Here is a 13,109-nt window from a genome sequence, read left to right on the forward strand (position 1 = left end):
GCTAGCAAGATTTCTTGCTTCTTCCAAGCCATTTCCATGAACTCTGTGAAAACACAGTATGTTTGGATACCTTTGCCTAACCACTGAATTAATTGTAGTCAGCCCAGGGGCTCAGTCCTTACTGAAACTGGCCTGGTGCCCTGGTGCAGCGAATTCTCTGCAATGTGGGTGCTAATCATCTGTCTTCTTGTGTGGGCAAACGGAGTGAAGTAAGTCTTCGTTAGTAAACAGAACTTGAGAGTCACCACAGAAACAATTCTGATTTATAAAGTAGAATGCAGTCTGTGGAAAAGACAAAAAAGTGATTTCTCAATGAAAAACATTATAGCTCAGCAAGTCTGATACCCTTGCTTAGTGGGAGATACAGAAGTCTTTTCTCTGCTGTGTTGCCAGCTAACATCATACTACATTTTTTTGTTCTGTAGAATTGTCAGCCTGGAATGATCTGCAACATTTAATCTAGTTTCACCTCATGCCAGCATATGGAATGTATGATAATTTTTCTGATATTGTTAGTAGGAATTGAGTAAAGAACAAAAGATAGGTAAACCCACCTTAATAGGGAAAAGAGACAATGAAAGTAATGCATATAAAAAGAGCATAGGAAACACAAAACTGAAAAGGTATACAGAAACTTCCTGGGATGTGCTGTCCTTACTTAGATAATCATTCCAGCTGAGATAGTAAGTATTCTGTTTTGAAAGTACTGGAATAAAACTTTGATGCCCAGGTGGTCTGGCCTATATAGCATGAGGTGCCCAAGTCTGTCTTAACCCCCAATGTCTGCCAGCTTTCTCTTAGGTACTCCCTGAGGTATCCTGTGCCTCTAAACAAATATCTGATGATCTGCAGGCTTGGAGGGCGAAGACAAAGGGGAATATGTTCGTTCCTTTCTCCTTTGCAAACCCTGTAAAATACAAAAGTAGTGTTTCATTTAAGGAAATGGTTTGTATATGTTCTTCCTTTTGTCTTGGAACCCTATTCCTATTCCCACATACTTCTGTGGTTCTTATCAATTTTCTCCATGCATTTGCCAGATGTTTACCTATTGTTTGAGCAGGCAGGTATGGGAAAGAAGCCATCTGTTTATCAAATGCTTCAGTCTGCTGAGGCATCTCCCAGTCACTATGCTACTTGGCCAATTTTAAATTAAGAGTTACCATATAGGATAGCACTGATCGTGAAAATGCATACATGTGTCAGCAGGTTTGTGCAAATGTACAGCCCACTGACTTTTACAGGACTATTGTGTTCCACATTATGCAGTACTGCCTGTGAACTGATTATGGGGAACAGGATCCTGGGCAGATCAGGATCAGCCTGTATGAATGATGAGCTGCTGGAGCTTAGTCACGGAATGGGCCGAAACAGAAATAACCCAGTAGTGACCATGTGAGCAGCAGGAGGCAAGGGAAGGGTTGGGAAGTCCTGTGTTTTTCATGTGGCATCAGTGATTTACTGAGTTCAGTTTAAAATGTTATAAAATACGGGCTCTGGTCCGTGCCATGGAGGGGTTTTTTTATGCTCAGAGGGGTTGTTGACTTAATCCTGTCCTGAAGCAGAGGTGTAGACCCTTACAGTGCTACAGGGATGTTGTCTGAGTAGCTAACAATCTTCTGGAGGGAAGTGGTAAGGGGTGGGTGTTGCTTTTGTCCAGACACCTGCCATTCCAGGACTGCTTTTCTAGGGAATACACATTTCTGAGGACTGTTATGCACACAGAACTCCAGCAGGCCACAGATTGCTTTCCTGAGAGTAGTGTAACTCACGACATTTGGAACAATATCATCTAGAGTACTTGGAAATTAAAGAGATAAATGATCTTCCATTTATTTTATTGAATGTGCTGTTCAGAAGTTTAATTGATATTTAGTTTAAAAATGAGTTACCCTTATTGTCTCTCTGGTGAAGGCCTTTCTGACAAACTCTTAGTCCACTTCTGGCTCACATGAAACTTTTGAAGTGTTGTTAAATTCTTTTAGGAAGTAAGAATCACATTTCCTACACAGATGGAGTAGGTGACAGTTTGCCCATACATTGAGTCTTGGCACCTTTTGGAGAAAAAAGTTTTATTCAACAAAAAAAGATTAAAATCTTCAGGATCTGAATCCTCATTTATAAGCATGTTAAAGAACACTAAAGCAATATGTGAAGCAGAAATAAACCTGTGACTATATAAATTTGCATGAGTTTAATACCTCACCATGATTGGGCTGCTTATATGTTTTCCAGCTGAAGCTCTGACCAAAGTAGTTAATGTGATTTTCAAGATGGCTTGAGATGTGTTGCTGGATTAAATGGTAATTTACACTGTCTTGGGAAAGCTGTTGCCTGAAGCTATCACTGTGCTTTGTGGAGGAGGGGTTTTTCTGATTTTTTTTTTTTTTTTTTGAATACTTTTCCATGTTCCCATGCATTTATATATTTGTATTAGGACAGAATTAAGTAAATTACTAAGTTGTTATATGTAACAGCTGAGTGATTTGAAGTTTCTTTCAACAAGTTGTAGTTTATAAATTCCAACAACCTGGTTAGTTAATGTAGGAGGATATCCATTCCTTAGGATCTTGATGTGAAGAAATAGTGGCAAGGAATACCTTTTTACCTTTGAGATGTTACTCACTCCTCCATGTCTTTAGGCCAACAGAATACTCACTGGATACTGAAAGATCAGTCTGTTGGGAGGATCCAATATCTACCAATATTGGTAGGTGTAGTGTACATTGCTGTTACAAGCCAACCTAATTTTCTTTAGGTAAACAACGATGGAAAGTGTTAGAACTGGTGCCAGAAAACTAACACTATGGTCAGTGGTGCTATACTACTTTAACCAGAGGAGGATAGAGACAGTATAAGTAATTTTATATGGTCGTCCACCTCACTGGAGAATAAATATTATTACTTATTTTAAAATATGCTGGAAATACAGGAAATGTGAATTTAAACTATAAAGGGAAAAGCTATTTTGGGGTATCTGCAGATGCTTGAAATACGCATGTCCTACTCAGAAAGACTGTCTGAGTGTAGTACAGAAATATTATCAACATCTTGTCCTTGGAGACGTGAACACGCAAAGGGGATGGAAACATCAACAATAATTCTCTTCCCAAGGAAGCTCTAATGCAATTAACATATAAAATTAGCAGGTTAAACATGAGTCATATTAATTGTTTGGGCTGGGCTAGGAAGAGAAGGCTGAGTAAAAGGTGATGAAAGCAGCCGGCCTATTTAATGAGAGACTGAAGATAATTATACTGGGAACACTCGTTAAAGGTGTGGGATCTAGTTGCTTCTCTTTTCCCAGTAGGCGTCTTGAGGTGTTCCTGCAGAGGGGCTGGAATATGTTTTAGTCAGAAGTAGCTTGGGTGGCAAACTAGCCATAGTTACTTGTTTCAAGTTTCAGGTTTCATGCTTTTTTTTTAATTTTTCACCCTCCCTTTCTTCACTTGTGAAACTGCCTTCCTCTCTCTTTCCCTCCTCTCCTCCTCAGCCTGTTTTGCTACTTTCCTTTTTAGGTGACTGGAGGCTGTTATTGCAAAAATGACAAAAGAAAATGCTTCTGTGTTGCAACTTGTTCTGTCAGTTTCCTGTGAGCTGCTATTCTCACATTTATCTCCTTGGGTTTGGTTCTGAAGACAATTGTTTTATTCTACCAAGTAGAAAGCACTTAAAGGAAATGTAGCTTAAGAAAGAGTGATACTTTTAAGTTAAATATTAACCAGATTCAAACAAGCTCAAGAGCATTTCGAGTGAGGTTAACTTGTTGGGCTGGTGAACAAGAACGAACTCAAGCAGTGAAGAATAGTCATGGGGATACTCTATTCTGAGGTATGTGACCATTTTCCGCACAGTAACCGAAGCTATTGAAGATATGGATATTCACAGGTTTTGGTTTGTTCCCTTCGCAGCCCCCTGTACACAGGCTTATACAGATCTGGAAGTTCTTTTCCTTTGGAAATGTTGTACTTTCAGCTATTACAAATTGATAGAAGTGCTGTTTATAGGAGTAAAGAAAATGCAATAACCAGTGTAATTATTGTGACTTCACAGAGAAAGTATGTGTTTGGTTCAAGCAACAAACAGATTTGCAAAATGCAAGTAACTTGTTAGATTATGTTGAAAATAGATAATAAAGCTAATGCCTAAGGAAACATTACCCCCCACTGCATAATTGTTTTAGGAATGTGATTTTTTTTTTCAGCTCTTATCTTTATGGATTTGTCCCCAGACCATGGTCCATTTAGCATACCCCTAGATTTTAGCATAAATGCTACTTAAACATATGCATTATTTTATAAACTTTCCATTTGTACGATTGGGAACAAATTAAGATTTTGGTCCTTTTTGACTGAATACAGTGGATTGCACTGCCAATTCTTTTGCTGGAGATAGCATTACATAGCTGTTCCTTTACAAGCTTACGTTTCTATGCTGAAAGCCACCCTTTTATTTTTAAACAGGCTATTCAATGAAATCAAATTTCTTCTCCTCTTTCAGTATTACAGGGAACTTGAATCTGTGCATTCATAAGGTGATCGGCTGGGTAGACTGCACCTTATTCTGAAAGGATTTGTTGCCTCTCTCCAGATCTACCACTCTGAGATAGTATTGTACGAGAAGCTAGTGTCATCTAACTTAATTAAAGTGGTGTTTAGATAATGTTCAAATGCTGTCCGTATCTTCCACGTTTATTAGTTGCTATTTTCATATACATTAGTTCTCTTCCTTTAACAATTTTGCGTGAGTTATAGTTTTCCAGATAAAGTATTGTTCATTTATACAGGATAGAAATCTAGAGAAGTTCAAATAAGAAAGTATGGTTTGGATACTAGTGCATTCCTCAGCATCACAAACATGATTTAGACTTTCCTGTTTAGTTCATAGCATGCCTTTGGATGAATTTGAATGTACAGGAAGAGTCTATGGATTGGTTCAGAATATCTGTACGTTATGAAATGACTCCCTTTTGTCTAAACAACTGCAAAGTGTTGATGTAATTTAGGCAATCCTTTGCAGCTCTCAAAGGAAGAAGCAATTATAATCTAAAATTGCTCTCCCAGTTGCAAGACCAGCTTTATTTTAGCCTCCTTTCTATTGGCTGAATGCTTTGTCCTTATTGCTATGCTTTAAACCTTTATTTCATGTGGTAGAACTTGCTGAATTGCTCATGGCTTATCACTACTGCAGCAAAGCTAAGCAGAAGGAGATGCAAGAAGCTCTGAAAACAAGTAGACAAATTCATATGTGGCAGTTTATCTGGATCTGGGTAAAATATCAGGTCCTGATTTCAATTACATGGCACACAATTGATTAAAAAAAAAAAATAAAAATCAGTTGTGTAGTCTTTCTTCCTTACAGTGAAAGTTTTTTTTACTTTTTTTTGCACGCTATATCTGGTGATCTTACACTGTGATCTCAGCTGTGAAAACCATTGCCTGTCTTGTGACTACTTCTCACCTTTCCCAAAGTCTCAGATACTAAACAATTAAATCATCTTCTGAAGGGCTTGTAGAAGAAGTATTGTAGAAACAGAGATTCTAACTTAACTGTAGAAGTTTTTCTTTAAAATTGCATATTCAATTTTCCTTTGAGCACATGAATTGCATGAACGTTACTCAGCCATTGGCATATTTAATCTTCAAATTCTAATTTCCAGTCCCCAGTGTCTGCCCTTTGCTTTCTTCAATTGGGCAGAGCCATGTGCTCTAGTTCATAGCTAGCCTGGGTGTTGTGGCAGGGAAAAAGCACCACTGATGAGGGTAGGAGGAGTTTGGTGTTGTGATTCTCTATTTTCTCTCCCTTCCATTGTATGTTTTGTGCAGTATCTGTTGTCCAGACACTGGCCATTCCAGGCCTACACTGCTGATGGATGGCAATAGGAAGATAATGTCTGGTTGCAGGAAACTCTGTCAGGTGGAGATCCTATCTGATTAACATTTGGAAATTGTTGTCTTCCATTAGAGAACTTGGCAATCCTTTGTAAAACTCATTTAGGTCAGACGTGATGTTAGGTTGAACATTAGACTGATTTAGGTGTTCAGTATGGAAGACACTGAACGCTGTGCTCTTTCCCAAGCAGTGCTGGTCACTGACCTGAATGCTTTCCTGTAACCTCTTGCGATGTGTGCCTGTGGCTGGTTGTTCTTGTACAACACAGGAAGGCCTTCTAGAGAAGTTTGAACTTGATGTCCTGGAGTGCCCCTTGGTGGCTGCTTCCAAGCTGAGTGAGCTTGATCTCAGACCTGTGTCCACACAACCAGGTTTTGAGGCACTGCTAGATCCCCCTTCATTCATTTCCCAGAAAGGGCAGTCCCTGGTGTCTGCCCATTGCTTACTTCAGCTGGGCAGAGCCACGTGCTCTGGTTCATGGAGAATATGAGTTAGTTCATCGTTAGCCCTGATGCTGTGTCAGGGAAAAGGCACCACTGGTGAGGGTAGGGGGAGTTTGGTGTTGTGATTCTCTGTTTTCTCTCCTTTCCATCGTATGTTCTGTGCAGCGTCACGCTGTCAGGTTCATCATGTGCATCTTGTCTGAATGTTAGGTGGTGCTGCAGAAGTGTGAGCGAGAGCAGAGGTGAAGGAACTTTGCTTCCAGGCAGTTGAAAGAGGCGCTCGCTTCCTCTTTACCTAAGCTGGAATTCTTGGTCCTGCTCCCCCTCCCTTCAGACCTAGAGCTTGTGTTTGTATTGGGTGTAATGTTTGATGTGCTCGTGTCAGGTCTGGCCTGCTACATTGTGGAGGTGGTCTAGCTCTGTTCTGAGTTCCCTGGGGTGGTCAGGACACGGGGGTTTATAAATAATGTGGCGTAGGTGAGAGTAGTCACTTTGTGTCTTGGACTGACAGCACCTACAGAAGTTGTGAGCTCAGTTCCCATTGACACTTTCTTCAGGGTTTTTTGTTGTGGGAGCACTGGCCTTTGTTTCTCACATGTGCCTAAAGGACATGCCACAAACTCTATGTCTGTGCTATAGTTGCCAGTGCATCTCCAACGAGTGAAGCTGCAGGGGTTCTAGCTGTCCTACACTGCCATGAGTCTTCTGCACTCATAGCCATGCTCCTCTCCACAGCTGAGCCTGAGTCCAAGACATGAACTTTGGACTCTTCTGATACTGCTTTCAACTTGCATGTGAAGCACAGTTACTCAGAGTTATATCTCATAGGTTTATTTCCTTCTTGTGTGTGATGGGTGGATAACAATAATGTAATAACCATAACATGAATCAGAAGCTTGTTGTTAAGCTACATCATTGCTGAGGTAGTCTTCTAACACTGTAGAAAATTACCTGAGGATTTCCAGACTTTTAACCTTCATGCTATTCTGTAGACATAAAGGAAATACTTTTTCTTGGATTTTGGATGGAATCTACTGCTTGCACATAACATTGCTCTAACTCTATAACTGGCCTCACTGCTGATATTCCAGACAAGTGCTGTCTAACTGTGTGTATGTAAGAAACTCTATTTATTGTCCTCTGAGCAATGTTTGGAGAATTGTTTAAAAGAGCCTTAAACACAGTTAGTCCTAATTTAGATAGGTCTGCCAGAGTGGCAACCCAAAAAACTGAAAGGTAGAAGAAGGGTTTATTGCAGTGGCCTCAGAACCACAGAAATCCTTCCACAATTCTCAGATTTCAGCCTGAAGCCAGTCAGGTTTTGTGTCTATTCTGCTGCTACTGGAAACGTGTTTTGGAGCTTTACTCTGCACATGGTTAGAAATCTCTTTCTAATTTTCATTTTGGCCAGATGTATCACCTTTTTTACCTTGTTCCTTGAAATTACTTGGCTCTTCTTCTCTAATACTTACCCTTTAATTTATTTTGGAACACTTACAGCCCTGTCTCTTTTCTTCCTACCCAATCTAAGCAAAAGCCTTTCTTCAGGCTCTTCAGATTCCTCAGTTGTGTATAAGTTTTATGCTCCTGCCACAGCTTGATCTCCTTTTTGAACCCAGATGACAAGAACTGTATCCACTATCCCAGTTAAGTGCCTTCTATGACAGGTCTCTTCTCTTTCTGTGAGAAAGACTGCCTAATATAAAGTTTGCCACTGATTACTCTTTCTGATGCTGTTCTTACACAGGTGACTGATTGCCAACTATCTGTAAATTTTCTTATCTTTATTTTTTCCTAACACAATTTTTTTCTGAAGTCCTATTGTTATTGATATCAAAATAGTGAGTTTATAGTTGTTTGTATGGCTTTGTTCCCTTTCTTAAATATTCCGCTACTGTGTTTGATCCTCCAGTCATGGAGTTGTGTCTGTCAATTTGGGAATTATAAAACAAATCTGATATATGAGACTTCTCACCTTTCTTTGACTAAAGGAGGCATTTTCCAGAATGCAAACCAGCAGAGTGGGCTTCAAGAAAATCCCATAAAACAAGGAAAAAGGTTTGGGTTTTGTTTTAATATGAATGGAACATATTAATGTGTGAATCAATTCTACAAAGAACCCCAACTGCAGTGGAATAATAATAAAAATTAAAAGTATACTTTAAGTACATCAGTTACCCATGTATTAGCTGTTGGAATGGATGAAAATTGCTTTCTTACATTCTCTGTGCCCTGTCTTCTGAGAATAGCCAGTTGCAGTAGGTAAAAGAGCACACATGACTCTTGTGTGCCAGTCTCTGTGCATGACTTCAGTCCCAAATAATGTAGTCTCATAGGGAGTGGCAAATGCTCCATCATTATTCATGGCTTTAGAACTGAGTTCAACAGTAGTGGAGGTTTAGAAAAAGATCCCATGGGTCAATGAGAGTATCAGTGAGAAATGCCTTGGGCTTAATGGCCTAGCAAGTAAAACTCTTTGAGGCAGTACAGAAAGAAAAGCACAAAAGTGTGTCATTTGGTGACACAAGCTGATGAACTAGCAAGAAGCAGACTAGAAAGAAGTAAAGTTGTATGGTAAAAGGCTGGGATTTGAGCAAGTGTTCAACCAAACAACGAATCTCCTACATCTTTAAATAAGAAAAGCAATACTTAAAAGTGAGAATAGTAGGGAAATTAGAGGTGCAAACAGACTCCACTTGATCTTCTCTTTCCTGGACACAAAGATACAGTCCTAGGCAGTGACAAGACAGAGAGTGAGGTTCTAGAGCAAATTGATCATTTAGATGGCACCAGTGTGCATGTCACCTACACCAGGAGGGATTTAAGAGAGGAGTTTCTCCTCAAAATCATTAAAACAGTTCTGATTCTGGAGGAGTGTAAAATAACAAATAGTATATGTAGGCTTCTATAAGAATACAGGCAGGTGTGCAAATTTACAATTTTGCATATATTCTGTGTAGATTTTTGTCTGATATAATAAAAACAAAACAAGAAGTGGTGCAAGGTCTGGTAAGCATGTAAATATTTTCTTTTGAAAGTAAAATCACTTCTTGTATGCAGCTGTCCAGAAGACTAAGCAGCAATGATGCTGGAGGTAAACTTGTGTTGTAAATCAAATTTTGTTTGAAGCAAAAGTGTAAATAAGATGAACCTTTTTAATGTGGGGGGAAAAAAAGGGGAAGGGAGTGAGGAAAGTGCTCAGAGTTCAAGGCTAAATTTTGATCATATAGTGTATTTAGGATGTGATAAAAGGAGAATTGGAAGGAAAAACTGCAGACAATATTTAAAGAAAATGCCTGTCTTGGAAAATGATGAATAAAACCCTCAGCATTGACAACAGAAGAAAAGAAATACACTTACTCGCTTTTTGACTGGAGAAGTTCCCACTGTTATTTTATGCATGTGTTAGGCCATTAGAAACTCATAGCACTCCTGTCATTCTCAGCCTTTCCTTAGTCTGAGTTCTTGCTGCTGGAAAGGAATTGCAGGTTAAGTCAAGGGTGCCTAGAAATACTGAGCAAAGACCGGCAACAAGCAGTTCTCAAAAGCCAAGCAGGATCTGAGCTGTAGACATGTATGCGTGTATTTTTTAGATATGAAGTTTAACTTCAAGCCCTAGAAAAGAAACAGTGTGGGGGTTTGGTTTTTCAACTTTCACCTGAAGTCTGGTTTTGTTCTGGGAACTGGTGAGTCAGAAGTGGTACCTATTGTTCAGTGCTCATAGAGAGACATGAGCTTGTCAGTGCTTGCTGCTTAATAGAGCTACCAACTCCTATGGCTGCAAATGAACTAGATTTATTTCCTGGATTATAGACACCGTCCAAAAGGAACAGAAAATTCATTCCACTGTGCAAGGGCTGTGAATTCTCCGGCTGAGGGCTGCAGGAGTATCTTTTACCACCATCTTCTGGAAGTCACCTAGAACTACAACCTATGTCAGAAGTGTTCGGAAGTGTTTTAGGATGTGCAAGTAGTAAATCAGAATGAGAAGTATGGATGTCTTAGTGAAACGTGTGCTGATGAATATTATCTTTTCTCTTCAGCCTATTTGTCAGGCAGCTTATAATAACAATTTCAATGAAGTTCAACTCCTTCTGGAGCACAACAGCAACTATCTCAACATCCAGGACAGCTTCGGTGGAGATACCCCCTTAATTTGTGCATGTAAACAGGGAAACAACAGGATAGTTAGCTATCTTCTAAAAAGAAATGCTGATGTCAACCTTAGAAACAAGGTAAGTGGCCACAAACTCCTACTGTGCATTGACTGTTCTTTCAGATTCTTGGAGTGTATGTGTGGGGATGCTGGCAGGAACAGCCAAACCTGAGGTTTGTTTCCAGCTGAGGCAAAAATATAACACCCAAATGATAATTCAATAAAGCTATATGTTTCTATTTGTCTCCTCCTTTATTTTGCTAACTTGCCAATACACACAAGATGATAAACATTGCCAACCTGAATTTCTCTCTGTGTTCACATTCCCCATTTAGGTAATACTGCATGTCATCCCCAGTCCCCAGTAGGTTCTGCCTGCTTATCCATGCAGCACTCCACATTTGTCTTGCCCTCCACCTTGCATCTGTCCCTTCTTTCCCTCTGTCCTTTTCTTCACCCTGGTTAAAAGGAAGATCTGAATCAGAGCCTGTTCATCTCTCACAAATGAGGAGAGACTGACTCTAAGAAAACCTTCCTTATTTCCTCTGCAGACCTGCTTTTGTCATGCTACAGAACAGTAGCATGACACATAATAGCATACTGGGGAGCAAAGACGGAAGCCTTCCATCTGTTCTCCCCCTGTTCCCTATTTTAAAAATCCTACCTCCCTTTTACAATAGCTGTGACTGGCTGTTTTCCCTAAGGTGACGAGGAAGTATGTTTGTAGTAGATTTCCTTGCAGGTTACAAATAAAAAGTAGCTAAAAGATATGTTTCTGTTTTCATTAATAATTTATTCTTATGATGTTAAAGCTGGCAAATAGCCAGGAAAAAACTCCATAACATTGTCAATTCTGTGGTATCATCTCATACTCCAAGGCAATGTTTAGCAAGTTCCTACGCATTTGTGGACTATCTTATATCTCTGGTTTCCATTGCATTTGTTTATTTCATAGGAGGGCAGCAAATGTTCATGAGGTCAGTAGCATATCCTATCCCATCTATTATTCTTGATACAGAAGGCTCTCCATCTTACCTCAGTGTCCCTTTGAAAGGATTCAGTATTTTGCTGTAAGGTAATTTTGATTGCATTGGCAGCCATTTGCTAGCCATACCTGGCTTTCTTCAATGACTTGCTGCTTGCCTTCAGAGATAGAATCAGGCTCTAGGGTGCAGAGCTCAACTGTGGTGCTTAGGACTGAGAATGGGGAGCAGAGGATGGCACAGAAAGGCCTTTCTGCTCATTTTTGAGGCCCAATGTAACACTGTAACCAGGTTTGTCAAATTCTAGTTTGACAACCTGTAGGAGGTTTAACACAAGTGTTCTTTAACACACAAGTTTACATCTCTGCCCTTTAGTTGCTTTCATATACTCAGTATTCAAAGATTTTTTAAACTCTGTTCTCACTAGGAATCTGCTGGGGGTGTTGCTACTTGCCCGTGTTTCTCATGTGTCAAAAGAGATGTGATAAACTCTCATATGTCTTTGCTTTAGTAACCAGCACTTCTGTAAGGAGAGGAGCTGGCAGGGAGTCTTCCTGCTGATTTAACTTGCTAGACAGCGGTAGTAGCCACATGAGATGTTCAACACCCTCTTCCTCTCTGGAGTCTTGTCCAAGTTTGGAGACATACACATGGAATCCTTTGGTTTGCACATCCTTCTTGCACACGTAGCCCAATTTCCATGTGCCTGTATGTGTTAAATGTGCTTCTGCCTGACGGAAGCAAAATGCATGTGTCTGTTTCTGCTTGAAAATCAGAGAAGTATTTCTAGTAGATAACCTAAAAGAAAGTTTGTGAAATATAAATTGGTCTACTATTATAAATATTAAACAAATATAATCAGATCACTGAATCTGGTACTAATCAGAGTTATTTTGTGTTTAGAAGGATCGTACTTGTCTGCATTATGCTGTGAGAAAACGATTTACCTTCCTTGACTATGTGCTCATCATAATCCTTATGCCAGTTATGCTTATTGGATATCTTCTCATGGTAAGTCTGGATGAAAGCAGGAAAGACCCCATACCTTTCTAATGATGGTATTTCAGGCCAGGAACCTGTACATAATATGGGCCGCTTTTTAAAAGCAAGGACTGATGGAGAGCAACAGAATAAGCAGGGGTTTTGCTGTGAATATAGTTGGTGAAGGAACAGAATTGTATCACTGCATCAGTCTGGCATTTGCAGAAGCCAGACACTCTTATTTTTGGAAAAAAAACGCAGTATTTAGCCATAATCTACTTAGTACTATATGCAGATGAACTACCTTACTGTGTTACTCTTTCCTTTGCACCAAACAGGTCTCAAAGACTAAACAGAATGAAAACCTGATCAGGATGTTGCTTAGAGCTGGAGCTGATGTTAATGCTACAGACTTTGTAAGTGGGTTTATACATATGTAAATGTGGCTTGTATTCATGCAACAATACTAAAAACAGACTTCAGGAGCTTCTAGCAACGTAGTCTTGCTTTCAGATTAGGTTCGGGGACTGAACTGACTGTGATGTACCAGGAGGATTCAGTATTTCCCCATGACACTTAGGCAATAATTTTGTAAAGTACACAGAAATAATTCTCCACTGATCAACTAATTGTCCCTTTCTGACCAATGCCTTCTTA

At 39.7% G+C, this 13,109-nt stretch overlaps 1 protein-coding gene across 4 annotated transcripts in view; it reads left to right on the forward strand.

Annotated features, from left to right (window-relative positions):
* ANKRD22 (ankyrin repeat domain 22) overlaps positions 1-13,109 on the forward strand; it is a 30,042-nt gene that overhangs the window by 14,352 nt on the left and 2,581 nt on the right. For 2 of the 4 annotated variants that reach the window (XM_033001775.2, XM_042788954.1), the window contains exons 2-4: positions 10,376-10,567; positions 12,375-12,482; positions 12,791-12,868. In XM_033001775.2, coding sequence (XP_032857666.1) covers positions 10,376-10,567; positions 12,375-12,482; positions 12,791-12,868 — 378 coding nt within the window. Of the gene's footprint in view, positions 1-3,251; positions 3,829-10,351; positions 10,568-12,374; positions 12,483-12,790; positions 12,869-13,109 lie in introns of those variants that run through there. The other 2 variants (XM_033001774.2, XM_009973988.3) reach the window with 2 other exon arrangements.

The sequence above is a fragment of the Tyto alba genome, unplaced genomic scaffold (assembly GCF_018691265.1).
Source record: "Tyto alba isolate M040663 unplaced genomic scaffold, T.alba_DEE_v4.0 Super-Scaffold_1, whole genome shotgun sequence".
NCBI lineage: Eukaryota > Metazoa > Chordata > Aves > Strigiformes > Tytonidae > Tyto > Tyto alba.